This window comes from Hippoglossus stenolepis, chromosome 22 (genome assembly GCF_022539355.2).
Source record: "Hippoglossus stenolepis isolate QCI-W04-F060 chromosome 22, HSTE1.2, whole genome shotgun sequence".
Taxonomy (NCBI): domain Eukaryota; kingdom Metazoa; phylum Chordata; class Actinopteri; order Pleuronectiformes; family Pleuronectidae; genus Hippoglossus; species Hippoglossus stenolepis.
Genome location: NC_061504.1, coordinates 17731121 through 17750401, shown reverse-complemented (window position 1 = coordinate 17750401; position 19281 = coordinate 17731121). Strand labels below are relative to the sequence as shown.

At 44.0% G+C, this 19281-nt stretch overlaps 2 protein-coding genes across 2 annotated transcripts; both read right to left on the bottom strand.

The window, feature by feature from the left end:
* Nucleotides 1-638: 638 nt before the first annotated feature.
* On the bottom strand, nt 639-5973 carry cct2 (chaperonin containing TCP1, subunit 2 (beta)). The gene is made up of 16 exons (XM_035147506.2): nt 5866-5973; nt 4909-4983; nt 4734-4799; nt 4414-4525; nt 3962-4038; nt 3723-3835; nt 3441-3643; nt 3251-3351; nt 2997-3124; nt 2586-2689; nt 2275-2394; nt 2044-2172; nt 1865-1968; nt 1493-1592; nt 1192-1333; nt 639-968 (listed from the first exon to the last, which is right to left on the bottom strand). The coding sequence occupies exons 1-16, from the start codon at nt 5866-5868 to the stop codon at nt 938-940; spliced, it is 1608 nt and encodes a 535-aa protein (XP_035003397.1). The 5' UTR covers nt 5869-5973; the 3' UTR covers nt 639-937.
* A 4963-nt stretch (nt 5974-10936) lies between these two features.
* On the bottom strand, nt 10937-19281 carry LOC118102003 (myelin regulatory factor-like protein). The gene is made up of 23 exons (XM_047338675.1): nt 19203-19281; nt 18921-19014; nt 18290-18351; nt 17737-18172; nt 17037-17243; nt 16734-16929; nt 16472-16548; nt 16013-16123; nt 15847-15937; nt 15565-15765; nt 15373-15481; nt 15156-15265; nt 14894-15039; nt 14066-14218; nt 13908-13979; nt 13487-13530; nt 13227-13382; nt 13113-13148; nt 12795-12879; nt 12457-12531; nt 12021-12132; nt 11138-11209; nt 10937-11062 (listed from the first exon to the last, which is right to left on the bottom strand). The coding sequence occupies exons 1-23, from the start codon at nt 19273-19275 to the stop codon at nt 10937-10939; spliced, it is 2844 nt and encodes a 947-aa protein (XP_047194631.1). The 5' UTR covers nt 19276-19281.

Below are 19281 nucleotides of genomic sequence, written 5' to 3'. Positions count from 1 at the left end.
GCTTCACTTTTAGAAGCCGTCATGTTATTGAAAAGTTTCTGGATTTTTATCCTCTCGTGAACTTAGCGTGTAAATTTATGCAGATTCTTGGAGACGCAGAGAAAAGTTTCACAGCACTTGAGTCACGACAGTAACTGACAAACCGAATCTGTCAGTTGAGTCAATAATCTCTGATTTCCCCTGAACTCGTCGTGTGGTCAGTGTTGACTCAGAGGTTTTGGTCACTTTGACCGAACGAGGCAGAAAAATCCCAAAAAAACAAAACATCACTTCAGCTTCAGATGAACTGAGATTTAAACCAGAATCTGTTTAATTCACACAAACGAAGAAATGATCTCAACTGAAGAGATGCAGTTTATTTATTATACAAAAGTGAAATCAGTTTTTTAGTTAGAAAAGAAATGTCCTTGTTACATTTTATATTATGAACAAATTTGAACGCTGCTCTTGATCTTGCAATGCATTGTGGGATGAGAAAAGTAATTTAGTGGATAACATGGTGAGGGAAGAGTGTTTTTATTTATTTACTATATATGATTTAGTATATTTATTATATTTTTGGGATGTTACTTCTAAAAATGAGACAAACGCTAAACACTCATGAGCCACGACTTTGAGAAAACAGACAAACTACTGACGATGATTGGTTCATTTATTTCAGTAAACAAAAAACAACGTCCAAACTTCCTTTCTAAACGCTAACTGTGCTAACGTTAGCTCAAGCAGAGTGCTGTGACTTTGGCTAATGTTAGCATCAGAAACAAACCGTACGAACTTATCCACTGTTAGCGTTCAGTCCAGCTAGCATTAGCAGTGCATCCACAGTGAGTTTAATGACAGAAAAAAAGACCAGTGGAGCGTTTCTTTGATTTGAACGACAAAGAGGTTATAAATAACAAAACCGATGCCCCTCGTTCTTCTTCGTCTTCCTCTTCCTCTAGCAGGGGTGATGGTCGGGAACTCTCTTCCTATAAATAGAAAACAACATTAAGAAATGAGGAACTTGTATTTTCAAATTTATGAAAGTTCATATTTCTAATCTGCGATCAAGACAATAACAAAATATCAAAACTTAAAAAGCTAAAAACAGCCACGACTGTTATTGATTCTCTGCAGCGGAACGTGATTTCCTGTCGGGAGCAGATTTAACAGTCACATGGTTACGTGGTGGTATCCGTGGTGATGACTGACCTGGGAGCAGCTTTGATGATGTTGTCGACTCTCAGGATCATCTCCGCGGCCTCGGACGCGCTCAGCAGCACCTGGCGCTTCACCTGGAACGACTCCGTGATGCCAAGCTCCGCCATGTTGCCAATGGTGCCTTCAGTCATGTCTGCAGGGAAAGAAACGGGTCGGGTCACCGCCTGGTTCAGGTAACGGTCAATGTTTCTGTGACGTTAAAACCTCCGGTGACAGGCTCCCAACTCATCAGATGTAAAAACAGACTTTTCAGAAAAGCTTAATATTTGTGTTTTCGTTCCGTGTGACTCACTCAGTCCAAACTGGATCTTGTTCTCCTGGTGAGCAGCTCTCAGCTGAGCCACCAGGTCGGCGCTGTCGTAGCCAGCGTTGTCAGCGATGATGGTCGGCAGCTGGAGGGAAACAGAGGTTATTCACAAGATTCATCAAAATCAAACAGTTCCAGGTGCCGACGGAGCAGCAGATAATTTTTCAGATGGTTTCTCCTGAATCTCGTCAGAGCAGAAAAAACTAAACATTTTAAGATTGTGATTCTACTGAAGTAACTAATTTGTTTTATAACCCAACTTCCTAAGGGTCCTTGAACTCATCATATGTGAAGTTTGAACCTGTAACAAAATCCCACCGCTCCACCTTCAGAATAAAAGAACAGACATGATCGTACCATCATCAGAGCTTTGGCAAACGACTCCATGGCAACCGCCTCCTTCCCTGGCGTCCTGTTGGCCAGGTCAGACACCACCTTGGCCATCAGCATCTCAGAGCAGCCTGATGGAGGTGGAGTCAGGTTAGTGGTGGCGAGTACGTGCCGGTACAAAGGATGTTAAACATGTGACCCTGTACCTCCTCCGTAGACGGTGCGTGGCTCCTTCACGGTCTGAGCCAACACGCACAGAGCGTCATGCAGCGAGCGCTCCGCCTCGTCCAGGATCTGCTGAGTCGCTCCTCGCAGGACGACGGTGCACGCCTCACCTGAGGACGGTGGGGGGATTGGTCAGAGCCTCAGTTTTGCAAACATGCTTTCAACTGCAGCTGTGTGTGTGTGTGTGTGTGTGTGTGTGTGTGTCCCCGTACCCATGGCGACTCCAGAGAAGTGGATGAGTGTGTCCTCTCCGATCATCACTTCCTCGATCAGCTTGCAGTGACCGAGCTTCACCAGCTCCGGGTGGTCGAAGGTGGAGGTGATCTCCCCCCCTACACACAGTTAAATAATCATTAAAGTTTGTGCTACAACACATCATGAATCAATCTCTCCGCCACTAGGAGTGGCCGGCGCAGAAGAAAACCAAAATTAATCTTCATAGCTTTTATGTTGAAAGTTGTAGAATGTGAAAAACAAAATATATTAATAAAACCAGAAGAAAGAAATAAAATCTCTCACGTACCGGTGACCAGCGCGAGGCGCTCGACACCAGAGAAGTCAGCGTGCTCGATGGCCATGATGCCGGCCTGAGCGAACAGCTGCTCGGGGTAGTTATAGATCAACTGTCTGCAGAGAGAATCAGGATTTACTCACAAGACACAAGTCAGCAGTGACGCCCCCTGGTGGATGATACTCACTGCTGTCATTTCTCCCCTTCCTTTTACTGTCATATCTAAAACTAAATCATCTGTCCAGGGGAGCAGCTAACGATTATGTACATTAAAAAAATATATTTTTAGACAATTCAAATTCAATAAAATCCCCAAAATGATTCCCTGCAATTGAGAAGATTTTGCTTTAAAAGTAAATAATCAAACACTTAATTCTGGATCCTCGTTACTGTGTAGTTGTGTCATTTCAAACGTTTTCCTACCTGTTGATGAAACAGTTGATTCCGTGTTTTATAATCCGGTCGACCTTCTCCTTCATCTTCTCTTTCTCTGCAAGTTCGATATCTGCAACCTTCGCTATCGAGTCCACGCGAACCCTGGAGCCAAAGATCTGACAAACACACACAAAGTTTAACTTCACGCAAAGCTACGCTGCAGATCTGCCTCACCGAAGGTTCGTCACGGCTACGCTCACGAATCTGTGACCGTGCCATCAGTCGCCGAGGAAGCATCGTACCTTGATCTTGTCGGTGTCCATGCCGGTGTTGGCGATCAAGATGTTGACGTTCTCCATCCTCTTCGGTTGGTTCACGCCGATCTTCTTGTCCAACAGGAAACCTGGACAGACCACAAAGATGTGACGTTACAGCGACCAATCAGAGAGCAGGTCAGGGTAGGGATTGATGACGCGTGTCACACGGCCTCACCTTCGTCCAGGTACGAGTCGGTGAGGCTGCCTCCCAGCTTCTTGATGACGTGGATCGCCTCCAGGTTCCCGGAGCCTTTCAGCCTCATGACAGCGTTGACGGCGAGCTGGGAAAAGTGGTTTTTGTGGTGAGTCAGCAGTTTGGAGGACAGAGTGGTGCGGGCGATGTTCAGCAGATCCTCCTGGAAACGAGGCGGGTCGTTGCTACAGGAGAGGATGAAAAAGATTAAAAACACGAACTGAGGGGTTTGATTGGTCGTCCAGACTCTCTCCGCCGTCTCACCTGTGGTCGACGGCGGCGTCCCTCAGAGCCTCTCTGGCCACCTGGGTCGCCTTCCTCCAGCCGGCGATGATGGTCTGTGGGTGAATCTTCTTGGCGATCAGGATCTCCGCCTCCTGTGACAGATCAGTGGCGGTTAAAGAGCGACTTCTTTCCTCTCAGCAGAATCAGTCAACAGACTCTTTAAATTTTCATCATTTATTGTCAGATGGAGAATCAACATGAGAGCGACGGGTCGTTACCCTCAGCAGCTCGGCAGCCAGCACGGTGACGGACGTGGTTCCGTCTCCGACTTCATCGTCCTGAACCTTCGACATGTCTGCGAACACAAACCGGGAAAAACCCATCCATTATCATTCCTCTTCTTCAGGGAATTCCACCGTTTCATGGAAACAATTTTTCAAAGAATTTAATATAGATCGACTGGTTTCTGCATCCAAAGTGTCACGTGTGTTTTGTATATATATTTCTCTCCGTGTTATTTTACTCTACAACACTGGTCGACTCTGGTTGTTGATTATTATCAACTTGACTTGTTTCCTGTGAGATTCTTCTGTCACTTGATAATAAACTCAGTATCTCTTGGTTTCTGTGGCCGAAGACGTCACAGATTATTTCCCACGACAGCAAAGACAATTTGACGGTAACTAATCTTTACTTCTGCCAGAATTAGACCTTCGGCCTCTTCACTCACCAACCAGGATTTTGGCCGCAGGGTTGTCGACTCCGATGGCTTTCAGGATGGTCGCTCCGTCATTGGTCACCGTCACCGCGGAGCCTTTCGATCCACTCATCAAGATCTTATCCTGAGAAACAATAAGACAGATCATTTCTTCAGTGAGGCTGGATACATATTTTACCTTTTATACTTTCAAGTAAAACAAGAGACTTTTGGATTTATATCATTTAACTTCTTTCCAAGTTTAAACATAAAACTAGATTCAAAAAGGTTGAATAATCTGAAAAGTTAAACTGGAATCTGTCAAATCTAAATGTCACTTGTTAAATACGCACCATCCCCTTGGGACCCAGAGTGCTCTTCACCAGATCTCCGATGGAAATGGCACCGACGAAAGACGACTGCGGAGAAAACACAGAAACACAGGTTTATCTCAATTTTCATTAATAAAAGAATTCATAATAATTGTATTATTTCAAGGAGTTTACAGCAAAATAAAACCCCACTCACCAGTCGTGCAGTTTCAGCTTTCTCTTCATCAGCTCCATGGCTGAAGATGTTGACCGGGGCCATGGATAAAGACGCCTGCAGAGAGAGAGAGACGCTGATCAATCAACCAATCAATCAATCAGTGTGATGGATCTGTCAAATGTGACAGATGTGTTCAACATATGAACCTGAAAATGTATTTGAATGAGCAGAGAAGCATCTTCAATGAAACAAATCCACTATGAGCAGGATCTCCACCGCAGATCTGCGTGTAGCTACAAGTCAATGTCACGTAGTTAATGTCAATTTAATGCAGTAATTTATCAAAGCACAAAACGCTGATATTAAACAGTTCGGATCTCTTTCTTTCCGAGCAGCTTTGAACGCAGCTGCGGCCGAGCCCCGCCCCTGATGCTGGAAACCACGAGAAGCTTTTAACGTTTAAATTTATTAATTTAATTTAAAACGTTACAAATATCAACAGATAACGTTCGATGGTCACGTGCGATTATAAACTTCACTTTTTATAAAATATTTAATGGGACTTTTTATTCATTAGCGTGAGGTGGATTCTCTGCGACAGTCACAAAGCCCCGGTGACAAGCTAACCTAGCATGCTAACAGTTAGCAGAGAAGAAAGAGAAGCAGCGAACTGTTCAAACTGAGACATTAAGGATTTGAAACGTCACAGCTCGGATTCAGTTTCAGGAGAAAACGCGCAGCTGCGTGGATTCTGTGCGCGGTTTCTCAAACTGCTGCGTGTCTGCGGTTAGCTCGGCTAGCTTAGCCGCTAGCGCATCATGACGCCCATGTGCTTCCCGGCCGGTGAAGCGGCGCTAGCTGCGCAGCGAGCGGGACGAGCAGCGGCCGCAGCTCGGAGCCTTCGAGCGGCTCCAGGCTCGAGACGCACGAAGCGTCGACGTGAAACAGAGAAAGTTGTTTTATTGAAGCTGAATTCAGAGAAAACCTCGGACTCACCATGATGATGCTTCAGCTTCAGAGGAGGAGGAGCGAGGCCGAGCGCGACGTGATGACGTGCAGACGGGATGCTGCGTTCACTGCAGATCAGGGAAAACACAGCACTGCCCCCTTCTGTTGGGAAAGACTCACTGTTCCCTACTTCGCTTTATAAGGACTTCTGGATAGAGGACTATTCATATTATTATTATATAGAATGAACTAGATAGAGGACTATTCATATTATATTATATAGAATGAACTAGATAGAGGACTATTCATATTATTATTATATAGAATGAACTAGATAGAGGACTATTCATATTATTATTATATAGAATGAGCTCATTGGGAAAAGAAACAGACGCTGCTCTGCACATTTTCTCTACATCATGATTATTGTAGGTTGATGACGAACAACAAACAACAACAACGTCAGCTGGTGGAAAATCCTACAGTAAATTTTACTCTTAGTATTAATACTTAAGGCAGCAGCAGCAGATAATCAGATTGAGGTCGACACGAGAACATGTGAAAGTCTAAAGATAGAATAAAATAGGCCATAAAATAGGAAAATAGAAAATAGAATGGAAATATACTAGAGTAAAGTTGAGTAATCTCCCATGATCCCACACTACTTCACAGCCCCCTAGTGACTGAAGTGAGGTATCACACGTGTTTCTGTGGATTCAGGCAGTCCCCTGGTTTGTTAGACTGTTCCTTCTGCAGCCACATGGGGGCGTGACATCAAATCCCTGCACCAAAGTCGTAAAGCAGTCAATGATGGTGGATGGGGGAGGAAACCAAATTTATTTTTCAGGTAAAAAAACCCAAAACAACAGTCAAAACATAAATATTTTCATCTTCCGCCATCATTTCCTCTTGTTCAGGCCCCGCCTCTTTCCTCTGTGACGGGCGGCCTGGACGGGCAGACAGTACATGTGCATGGGAAACTTCCTGAAGTAGCTGCTGACCCAGGGTCTGTGGGAGGTGACGACAGGAAACACAAACACATCGTCAACGCATCTGCAGCCGCACAAATCAAACAGTCATAACATCATAACATCACTATCACATGTTCAGTCACTTTCAGGTTCAGCTCAGGGCCCCAGGTTAAATCCTGCCATGTAGCAACGCCCCTGCTTCGGCCTGTGTGTGTGTGTGTGTGTGTGTGTGTGTGTGTGTGTGTGTGTGTGTGTGTGTGTGTGTGTGTGTGTGTGTGTGCGTACTTGGCCACTCGCTGGCTCAGACTCAGGTAACAGAGGTTTTGCCACAGCTGCTTGTTTTCCTGTTGACGGAGGAATTCGGCTTCTCGCTGCCGCTCGACGTCCAGACGCAGAGTTTCTCGAAGCTCCGCCTCTATACAAGCCAGCTGAGAAACACACACACACAGAATATTGAGTCTTTGCCAGAGCTCGTAAAATCAGTTTTTTATATTTTATTTGGAATTTGCTTTGTTACTCGAGTTCGTCTCTTTTCCGATCAACAGCAGCTTGATTTCAATCTCCTCCATGTTCACTGTGGCACTTGCGTTGCTCTGTTCATATAACATCGTCTTCTGCACGACCGCCACCTGGTGGACTTGAGTGGAACAGCTTGTTGTAGCCGTCGGTTGCTCGTACATCAATTTGACTCGTCTCTCCGGATCTTGAGACGATTGTGGAAATGCAAACAAACGTCTGCAGGAACCTTTTAAAAAGTTCCTGCGGCTTAAAGTTCCACGTAATTTATAGAAGAGTTTCCAACAGAATAATCTCTAATAATAACGTTTTAATTCCAATTCTAATTATCGTATTGTCCATAATCATCCTGATTTTTTCTTATTGTCAATAATTCAAGAACTTAATTTAAGTTAATTTGATGAAGTGACCTGCTCAGGAAAGAAGGAAATGTTTCACTGACCTCTAGAGGGCGCAGTTCCCCCCCCCACCTTAAAGGGCCGGTAGACACAAGTGGTTTGATCTCATTATTCACCTCCTCCAGCAGACTCCTGTTCTCCTGCACCTTCTTCTGCTGCTCGTACAGAGACAGAGACGCCGGATCCGACGGACGCGTCACTTCCTGTTTCCTCACCGCGTCCACACCTGGTTCACATGCTCCGCCCCCTCCTGACTGCCGCTGGACGATCGGAGGCAGGACACAGGAACTGACGGAGGAAGAGAGAGAGTGATGAGTTCATGTTTCACTTCATCACGTTGTCGAGCTGCTCGTGTGCTGCGAGGCTAGGGAGTGCACACACACAGACACACACACACACACACACACACACACACACACACACACACACACATGAGCTCACACACACACTCACACACACACACACACACACACACACACACACACACACACACACACACACACACACACACTCACTCCACTCACACACACACACACACACACACACACACACACACACACACACACACACACACACACACACACACACACACACACTCACTCACTCACTCACTCACACACACACACACACACACACCTCACACACACACACACACACACACACACACACACACACACACACACACACACACACACACAGCCTTATCAGATTGATCCACACAGATTGAGTTTCCAGTTCCTCTCAGATGAAACGTTTCCATTAAAGTTTTTAATTGGATCCATTTTGTTTCTCATTTTATTGCAGTTTTAAACAAAGTGTCTTTTTTTATTTTATTCTCGTGATTTTCCAACCTGATGCAAAGTCGTCTGACTTCATGATTTAAATGTAAACTCGATATCTTCTCTGTGAACTTAAAGCTCCAGTGAAACGTCACATCTGTGTGATTCCTCTTGATTGTGTAAAAACCTGGCACTTCACTGTTTGAGATACCTGAAGTCAGAATCGTAGTTATTAAACTGACATTGTTCAGAGTCTCGACCGTAAGACAAGAGGAAGAAAAGGCTTTTTGAGGAGCAGCGTTGCAACACCTCAAGTGGCCACCAGGGTATCGCTCACCTTAAGCTTACAACAGTTTCTTTCCATCATCATTTTGTGTTTACATAAAAAAACAGGTTGACAACAAACAGATCAATAAACATAAATAACTTCGACCAATTTTGTGAAGAATTCTGATCTCGCAATTATCAGAAAACTCCAGAATTGTATGTTTACCTTTGCTCTCTGCTGTCTGACTCCTCCTTAATCTGCGAGAGATGTCGAGCTCCCATCTTGCACTGCAACACACACACACATACACACACACACACACACACACACACACACACACACACACACACACACACACACACACAGAGGATAGTGTATCAGTTAATTACATGTTCTCAGACGACTGACGGAAGCTGGTAAGAGGAGAGAGAGACAATTTCCCTCGATGACAGTTACCGTGGTGACAGAAGACATCTGTCCGTCAGTCCTCAGGCTGACAGGCGACACCACACACACACACACACACACACACACACACACACACACACACACACACACACACACACAGACACACAGACAACTGAGTACATAGTAGTTAGCAGCTGAAGAAAGTTACAGCTGCTTTTGTTATAGATTTTCAATGTGTTTTTTCTAATTCACCAAATATATATAAATCAAGATGAACAAGCTCCTCCACAGGCTCTTATATTCATAACAGCCCATAACATGATGGCACTAGAGGGACGATCATTGGCTCATTAGAATCCACAGGGTTGATCCTCTGGGGAGCAGGAACACCCACAGAAACGATGAGTCTTCAGTTGAACAAACACTTAATTCAAGCAATAAGAAATAAGACTTAAAAATCGCTTTAAGTTACAAACTGGAATTTCAATTTTTTTATGCAGCGACAGCATCAATGTAATTAAGTAATAATGAAACAACTAAAGATAAAAGAGAAGTAATGAGTCATTAGTAAATCATCTAAATGTGACGATACGTACTTTGTGCTGAGCTTCCATCTCCGTCCTCCTGCGTTGTGTGTCTGTGTGTGTCTGTGTGTGTTTGTGTGTTTTGTTTCCCTCCTGCAACTTTACCTTCGTCTCTGCAGCTGATCCGTTTGTCTCAGACACCTCATTAGTTCGGTGTTTCTGCTGCACCTCCTCCACCTGAATTAGTCATCAGTGTGTTTTCAGTGTGTTTGTGTCGGTGCACAAGTCGAAGCTGCTTCATCCCCAGACCTCAGCGGCCGATGGGTCTCGAATGTAAAGCAGAGGAAATAAAGTTCAATTTAAACCTTTATGAAAATGACAAGTCAGGATGTGGTTAAACACCATCATGTTGTATAAAGGGAGTTCACCACCAGGGGGCTCCAGTATCTTTCTATCAACAAAGTGTTGAAATTAAAGAAATACGCTGTTGTCTAATGAAACTCGTGAGCTCAAGGTAATGATGTGCGATTCCTCATGTTTACATAAAATTACAGAAAACTAGCTCTTTTGATTTTCTAGTTGCAGAAGTCAGGATTGTAAATATTCAACTGACTGAGTTTCAAGTTAGCTTTTTAGGTCGCAGAGTTGTAATATGACCGGCGGCCACCAGGGCGATACGCTTACTTTTCTGTAATAAGTCTGTAATTTTATTTATTAGAATCTCAAATTTTAGTAAAGGAAAAAGTTGATAAAATCAAAATGACAAATTTAAACTCCAGATCAAAATGCAGGTTTTATTCAGAGAAGACGTCGTTCTCATACTTTTCTTTGAATTCAGAGATTAATCTCAGAATTCACATTATTTATTGTACATGTGATCTTCCATAAGAATGACAAACAAAAGTACTTTGCAAAAAAACCTTTGTCTAATTATTTAATTAATATTCTTTAAGGTGAATAAAACTCTTTGATTTATCACTGATGTCTGGATGTTGATGACAGAAACTTTGACCTAAACTTTTCATCACTTTCATCTCCATCGTGACGTCGTGTTCTCGACTTGTTGAACATTAACGACGCAGGAAACACGAAAGAAAAAAAACTGTAAATTACAGAACATAAGAGGAAATATTGTAAAATCTACAATCACTTTGCAGTGTTGGTTTATTATTTCAGCAAAAAAAACATTTGCATGTTTTAAAATACAATTTCTCTGATGATCATCTTTGTGAGAATATTTCATTTATTTAATATATTAAAGTGTGATATTGTGAGGAATCTGTCTGTCAATGCGTGTTGTGCAGTGTCTGAAGAAGTGGAAGATGTAGTCAGTGAAGAGCACCCCCGCAAAGTGATGGTCGGTACTGCAGTCGGCTTGACCCTGGACAAAGACAAAAGTCGTAATTATTGAGAAAGGCGTAACATTAGAAGAAAGAAGTGGTTTTGAGTTTCTTACAGCGACGGTGGAGCGGAAGTGATACGAGCTGTGGTAGAGTCGAGCCACGTGAAGAGGCCACTCGTGTTCTCCCTGCAGAACAAACAAAAATACACTTTTCACTTCATCAAAATCACTACGAGGAAGATTCCTTTTGATTGATCGTCTTGGCTCCAATGTGATGGTTTAACCAAAATCAAAGGAATATAAAGTTTAAACGTTGGATTATTTTTGCTCTCGAGCAGATGTGTTCGAGAAACATCTGTAAAATAAATGTCTACGTCATATTTGGGGGGGTTTTGCGATACTTTCTGTGTCTTGTTTGGTGCGTGTCCCTGAGTGATCGGTGTCCATGTCCTGAATGAGTGTGAGCAGCCGTGATTAACGTGTTGTCGTCCCGATGTGAAGGAAACGCTGCCACTCGTCCATTATTCATCAACGCTTCCCCCACTCGCTGCATTATTAACTGTCATGGTAACCAGTCAGTTGACTGGAACCTCAGTGACAACACAACACACACGAGCAGTTTTCACAAAAGCTCTGGAATCTCCTCGTCTTTCCGAGTTGACGTCTTCGTCTTCTACGTGTACGGCTCCTCTTCTTCATCCTGAGATGTTTGTGTTCTTCCAGTTTCACGTCCGTCACGTGTTAGAAACCTCATCAACACGTCCACTCGCTCACTGGGAAGCTTCCACACATTGTCCTGCTGTCTCCTCACATGGACTCACTCTGACATGTTACAGACGTTTTACTAGGAGGCTGCAGGAGAAGATCCAGAACATGTCCAGAGACACTGACTTGGAAATCACAAGATCACAAAAGGGCCTTTCTACCAAATCCACTCGCTAACAAGTGGATTTGAGATTGGATCATGGATCAGTCGACTGCTGCTCATGTTTATTACCTGAGAGTTCGATGGGTATCTGCTTCCTGTGAGAGTGTTTTTATCCAGCAGAGCCGAACAGGCTGCAGACTCATCAAACGAGCACAGATAAACCACCAGCAGCTCTGTAGAACTACACACAAACAAATTACATTACATTCACTTATTATTTTCAGATTTTGTCTTTAATTAAAATACTTTTCATGAAATGAATCATCTTGCAAACAGCAGCGAGTTTTTTTTTTAATGATTTTCACATTATAGAATCAAAATAAAGAACATTTTAATTGTAGGAACATTTGTATCAGTTGCCACCTCTGCATTTTATTTACATCTACTGTATGTCATCTATATCCAAACCCAACACCTACATACAAATAAAGTATCCAATGTTTTAGTGATGAAATGAATATTTCCTGTTCGGTTTGAAGTTTATTATCTAAGTTTAATTTCTTACTTCATGAGCAGAGTAACTCTCATGTTGACCGGGACAAAGGGGCTGATGGGAACTCGGTAGATGAATCTGCCTGGACTGAAGGAAACAGTGAGTCAATCCAGACAGAAATAAATACAACATAAAGAAAATATTCTGTCCACATTCTGATATAAACGAATATTTGTATTTGTCGCAGATTTGATTTGTTTAAATATGTTTCATACATTTCAGGATAAAAGTGAAACATATAGAGTCTGTTATTTTAAAAAACAGGTTTAAACATTACTCTTTATATTGCTGTTGAATTAATGTGAATTAAAAACTGTGTGCAGTTAGAAACAGGCTGTTTCTTCACGTACCCACAGTCGTCTCTGAAACAGTATTTACTGTCGATCAGCTGCTGGTTCTCTTTGATCAGGAAGGAGTGGATGGTGGTGTTTCTCCCTGAGGAGGCACAGAGCGAAGCACAGATAATCATCAGTGTCAAACTGTTTACATCACGTTAGTTGAGTTGAAGCTGCTCAGTAAATTTCATTTTACAAAAACAACCGGGGCCACAAGGGGGCAGCAGTCAGTTTTCCACAGTGAATTCTTCATATTCATCTAATTCACAATCTGTCAAAAGAAAATCCTCGTGTGTTTCTTTAGGCTGAGCGATGTGAAGCGAGGACACTTACAGTCTTTGGCACCTTCCAGATCGTGATAAAGTTTTCCTGCAGGACAAATAATACAAAAAACATTAAATCGTGACTCATGTGTTTTAATATTAACGAGCGTCGACCTGTCCTTACCTGTCACATCTGTTTTTTCTGCTCCACCTGATTCAGTGGTGTTGAATTCAGTGCGGCCCCCCGGTGGTGACGGGCAGCAGTACACCTCATTGCAGTACAGCAGGTCACAGAAGTCCACGTCTGGGGGCCAGGGGCCGGGGGGGGCGCTGGGCGACACTGGAAGACATGACACATGATGATGATTCAGATGATATGAATATGATATGATATGTGACGTCCTCTGTGTAACATCAGTGTGAAGTCGGGTGTGTGGGCTTCACCTGTGCTGCTCCAGGCTGTCGTCTGCAGAGCAGTGCTGCCGTTACTAAGAGACACAAACAACCAATCAGCATCCTGACGTCACATAATGAATCAAATCATAACAAATAAAGACGAGAACATTTCAAGTTTCAGAACGAAACAGTGGTTCATCATTGTTTCATCGTTTCCAGACATGAACTCCAGACGTTTTGTGTAGTTTGTGTTTCTCATGTGAAGCAGCAACAGGAACACGTCAGGAACACGTCAGGAACACGTCAGTAAACAGGTTGTTTAGCTGCTAAATGCTCCCCCATGTTCACCAGCTGTTCTCTGACTGGGTCTAACACTCTAACACGATTGTTATTTACAGTTTCTATAGTTTCTTAAAGAGAGACGGTTAATAGTGACGGGATGTTACTCAGTGTCAGTTTGCTTGTTTACCTGTTGCCAGGATACGTGTCAAAGTCTTTCTCCTTCATATTCAGCACATACAGAGTCGTGAAGGAGATGATGCTGCAGACACACACACATCAAATATAAATGTTCCTCCTTCATTGGACAGGATATCTTCTCTGCAGCAGAAACAGGAGGTGACTCACCAGAAGGCGACGGTGACGATGAGGCTGACGACGCTGGCCTGAAACACTCGGTGATGCAGACAGTGGACGAACCTCTGACTCCTTCGCTCCGTCTCAACCTTCACGCTCTTACATGTGTCGGGCGACGACGTCGACGACACGCTGCTGAGTTTCCTGTCGGAGAAAACCCACGAGAACAGGAGCTGTTATGGACGGACTCTGACATTTACGTTCTCACATACAGCCCCTGTTTGTCTAGAGTTCAGTTCCTGTCTGAAAACAGCTTCAATGAATTATTAGAGTACGACAACACTTTAACTTATAAAGAGTTTTAACGTAATGAAACTATTTTCCTGCTCCCGGTTACATTTAGTTGTTGCCTACATTTCCCATAATACCTTTCAACAATCCACAGGTAAAACAACAACTCAGTTTTCTGTTATTTTGACTCTTTTACGTCTTTTTTAAAGTGACAGTTAATTCTGGTCGATCTGCTTTCACACAGTAGCCTTCAAAACCCCGGACGTCCTTGAACTATGATTTGTGTTAATGTACTGATAACATGAGTGTTGTGCAACACACACACGCACAACACACACACACTCTTCACAGTACTTTTCCATGGTGTTTAACCAGTCGTCTTCTCAGTTATAAGATTCACTCAGAAGTTTTTAAATGAGAAATTCAGGTGATCGATGTTTGTAAGATTTGTTTTCTGTTCGTTTTTAAATATGTTGCCTTTGAAAAGACATTTTTATTTCATTATGTTTTTGAGGAATTAAGGAATTAATTAGTAATAAGTTACAGAACAGATCAAGTGAAGGACTCGTTGAAGATGAAGGAAGTTACCCTGTGGAGCGCAGGCTGCCCGTCAGGCTCTTCAGCTTCGCCAGGCGACGGTTCCAAACCTCCAGGTCATTGATTCGAATCTCCAGGTTGTCGGTGAGTTTCGAGAGCTGCTGCACCGCGCCGACATTCTCCATGAAGATCTGCTCCTGTAGGAGGAAGAGGCAAGTAAGCAAGTATGGAAGTGAGGAAGGAGGTAAGGAAGGAGGTAAGGAAACAAGAAAGTAAAGAAGGAAGGAAGTAAAGAAGGAAGGAAAGGAAGTACCTTGTCCACCATGAGGAAATTGTGAATCCTCTCTCCATCGGTGCAGGTGACGTCTCCGACTTCCTTCACTGCTGCCGGCAGCAGCTGCTTCACCTCCTGAGCTATTATACCTGAATAATCAATTATATTATTATAATATAAGTATTATTGTTGTACATTCACGTCTCACCTGGTGTGTTAATAAATGAGAGATTCCTTATTGTAATAAACATGTTACCGGTCTGGTGGGTGTGGTCCATCCCCATCGTTGATGCAAACTCTGGTTTATAATCAAACTCGACGATTCTCATCTGAGTGATTCTCTTCAGCTGCTGCTCGGAGTCCACCTGGAAAAAGGTTCGTACCAAGTTATACAATAAACATTTGTTAAAGTATTCATATAATTATGAAATGAATGGAATCTTCTTACCTCCTGAATGTTGAGTTTGACGCGCGAGTCGGACGGCTGCATGATGGTGCCCATCACCTTCGCGTTGCCGCAGACGACCAGCGCCTCGTCAGGGCAGTCGGTGTTGATGCCGACCCGACCCTGACAGATCACAGTGTCCTGCACTGCCCCGCGCTGCCACAGGGCGTCCCCGTCCATCTCGAACTGACCGGGGTTAGACGCCTGAAGGAGGAAGACGACTCTTATACTCCGAGCTTTTTGTCAGGGAGCTTTTGATTGACAGCTTTAGTTCAGTGTTGTTACCCTGACGATGATTCTCTCGGACACCAGAGCCGTCAGGAGGAACGTGTCGTCTCCCACCGCAGCGAACAGGCCGACCACCATCTGGAAGTACCTGGAGACGCAGGTATAGTTAGCATGTAGCATGCTGCTAACGGACTGCAGGTCATTCATTGGGAATCTAGCTCACCTCTGGTCAGGGTTAGGTTTTCCTTTCTTCCTCATGTTATTCGCCGTCGTCTCGCCGAAGTGCAGCCGGCCGAGCGTGACCTTTGTGATCTTCCCATCGGGAAGGTTCACCCTGGATGTTCAGAAATCGTTTTTCAATAGTTGTTTTAAGTTGTTTTTAACATGTCAAAGCACTATTATCTAGATGCCGTGTTCCAATTTGTCCTGCCACAGTTACATAATGAACCAAAAACATTTTATACATAATAATTCTAACTTTGTGTTTTGCTCCATTTTCTAGCTGCAGCACTATTTGCTATCGTCCATAAAGTTTTTACTGTCGACGCAGACAGACGTCATAGTTTCAACCTTCAGGTGGCAGCAAAGTGAGAACTCAGGTCTGTGCGTGCTACGTTTGTGCTTGTAGGTGTACTTGGTGTGCGACTGGTTGCTGGTGCATGTAGGGACATCTGTCACCTACCTGACCGGCTGGAAGGGCTTCTTACTGCGATCGGGCTGCGACTGCTCAATGGTCACCTGGTGGCTCTGACATTCTAGCTGCAAGTATAGAACAGAAGAACAACCGATATTTTACTTTTACTTTTGGGAACCGTGTCGACCATCTGTATAAACAGTTATGGTCAAAACGTCCTCCAGTGCTAGGATAGCAAGTTCTCACAGTGTTTTGTGCTAATGCTAAGCTAACACAGATGATTTGAGAGATTTGAGAGTTCTGTTCGTACCTTCACCCCAAACAATCTTATCTGGAAGTGGTCGACCTCCTGGGTCTCGTTGGGGGTTCGGACGTACTGTGGCTCCGCGGCCACACCGATGTGAACGGTGACCTGAAAGTGGTTCTTCTTCTGGCAAATGAAGGCCTCGTCAGCTGAAGAGTAGTTGAAGCCTTTATCTGCGTCAACGTGGAAGGCGGGAGGAGACCTGGAAATAACGCACAACCATTCTAGCTGAGATGATGGTGTCTGTTCAACACTTTTCATCCAGATACCTCAACATGTCCAGATGTTAAAGCTGCTTCCTTTACTCACAGTGTCTGGTAGCTGCTGTTGTACAAAGTGCTCCACTGTCTCGGTCTGTATTGCTCCCAGGTTAGAAGTCCCAGATTTAGTCCGATTCCACCTGTTCCATTTTCTGCACTGCCACCACAAGACCCGTCAGCATCACTGCTGGAAGCTTCGATTCCTGACGACGTCTCCTCACTCTCAGATCTCCTCCTCTTTTTACTTTCTGGGGAGCTTAAGAAAGACATTTAATTATTCGAAAGCATCAAGATATGCAACGAGACGAGAGAATTCAGATTTCTTAGTATCTGATGTTAAAGACCCCATTAGCATCTTGATACAGTGAACATCTTGTTTCTTCATTTTAAGATGTGCGTAGTCACCTCTAAAAATGACCTAATGCCCTAATATCATTAGTAACTGTAAGTGATGAATGACCAACGACCTCAACACTTTGATCCTCTCAACTTCGTCCAGCTGATCATGGATCTGATCGGACTTTGACTAAAGTCGAGAAGGCTTTAGACTTTAAAATATATCCAATATCAGAGCTTGTCTGTCTGAAGTTCATCCAAAATGCAACAGGAGGTTTTAATTGCTTCCAGGATCTTGATTGCGTCTAAGTTTGTTCTTATCACAGAAAGGCATTTAAATGTTTACGATATAAAGTATGATATGACGATTTACGAGAGACTAAAAGTCACAAAACTGTCAGAGATCTGCTTACTGGGTGTGCAGCTTGGGGCCGGAGGCTGACACACAGGTTGAAGCAGGTGTGATCGAGTGTGGGACCCCTCCCGGGCCGGGGCGAGGTGCAGCATAGCTGTTGGGGGAAGGTAGGGAGGGAGAAGGAGGTGTGGGGGGGGTGTACACCTGCGGGCAGCTCTCTGGACTCAGGTAGCGTATGTGTTCAGGTGAGTGGTGGGTGAGCTGGTGCAGGTGAGCAGGGGCGGCAGGGGGGGCGGGCGGAGTCCCAGACTTGATGTAAGTGTTAGTGAGGCCCAAACTGTGAAACTGATCGTAGGTCAGCAGGTCATGATGCCCGGGGGCGGGGCCACGATCCTTAAAGCAGCAGGACGAAGAAGCAGCGGATTGGGTGCTGGGATGAAACGCCTGCTGGGTGGGGTGCTGGTTGGACCAATGGGGCGCCTCGGGATGGAAGTCTGGTATTTAGAAAAGTACAATATGTTAATGACAACAAATGATCAAAGTCAAAATATATTCAAGCACAGAAGATATCGTTACTGAAGAAGTTGAGCCTCGTTATTTTGGTACGGTACCTGGCCTCTGAGCGGGGGAACAGGCCTCGGAGCTGGAGTCAGGAGGAGACTCAGGGAGCATGCTGGGAAAAGAAACACACAGAAGACACGATGACTGGACACAACTGGACAAAAGACAGCGCTAAGAAACATATAGTATTTATAGTAGTGATGATATGAAGCATAAGTATGGGAACTATTATACGTCATTGAACATGAATTGAATCATTGAACGTGTGAAGTGTCGATTGTGTTGTGATTTCCCGTTTGTCCTGGTTCTGTGTGTTTGTGTTAATAATGTGTTTGAGGTGGTTCATGAGGATCTCGATCTTTCTGTTCTGTATTTACAACCATCAGCTGATAACCCACCAGGTCAATGCTATTTTTATCTGTGTTATACAACAGAATGTGTGTCCAGGAATGAACAACCATCCAGGAGCAGAAGCTTTAATCTCTGTGGGGGCGATGGAGCCACAACACAGTTACACACAAAGTCAACGCAAAGCTGTGAAATAGATTTCAGAAATAGCTGTGAACAAAAACACTGAACAAGTCACTGAAAACAGCTTCACTATATTTCTGTACTTTGAAGAGACAGAGTTGGACGAACTCTCTGAAAGATGTCGGATGAGGTTCAGGGGGAGAATCTTACAAGTTGCTGGGATCCATGTCATTTCCGAGGTACTGCTCCAGGATGCTCGTATCCACGGCGACAGAGCTGTCCAACACACCACTCACATCCTGATCTGCACACACACACACACACACACGTTTAAATTAATCTTTATTTGAATCTGACCGTCACAGAAGAGGGAGGAGGCCACTCTGCTCGTCCTGAAACTCTCAGATTTTAAATGTACATCAAATCACATCATAAAAATGTATCTAATTCATATAAGAGAATCTGTGAAATGAGCTGATGATGAAGTCTCACCACTGAAGAACTGCTGCAGCGCCTCGTTCTCCCCCAGCACCTGCAGGGGCAACCGACTGACACCAGGCTCCATGTCGCC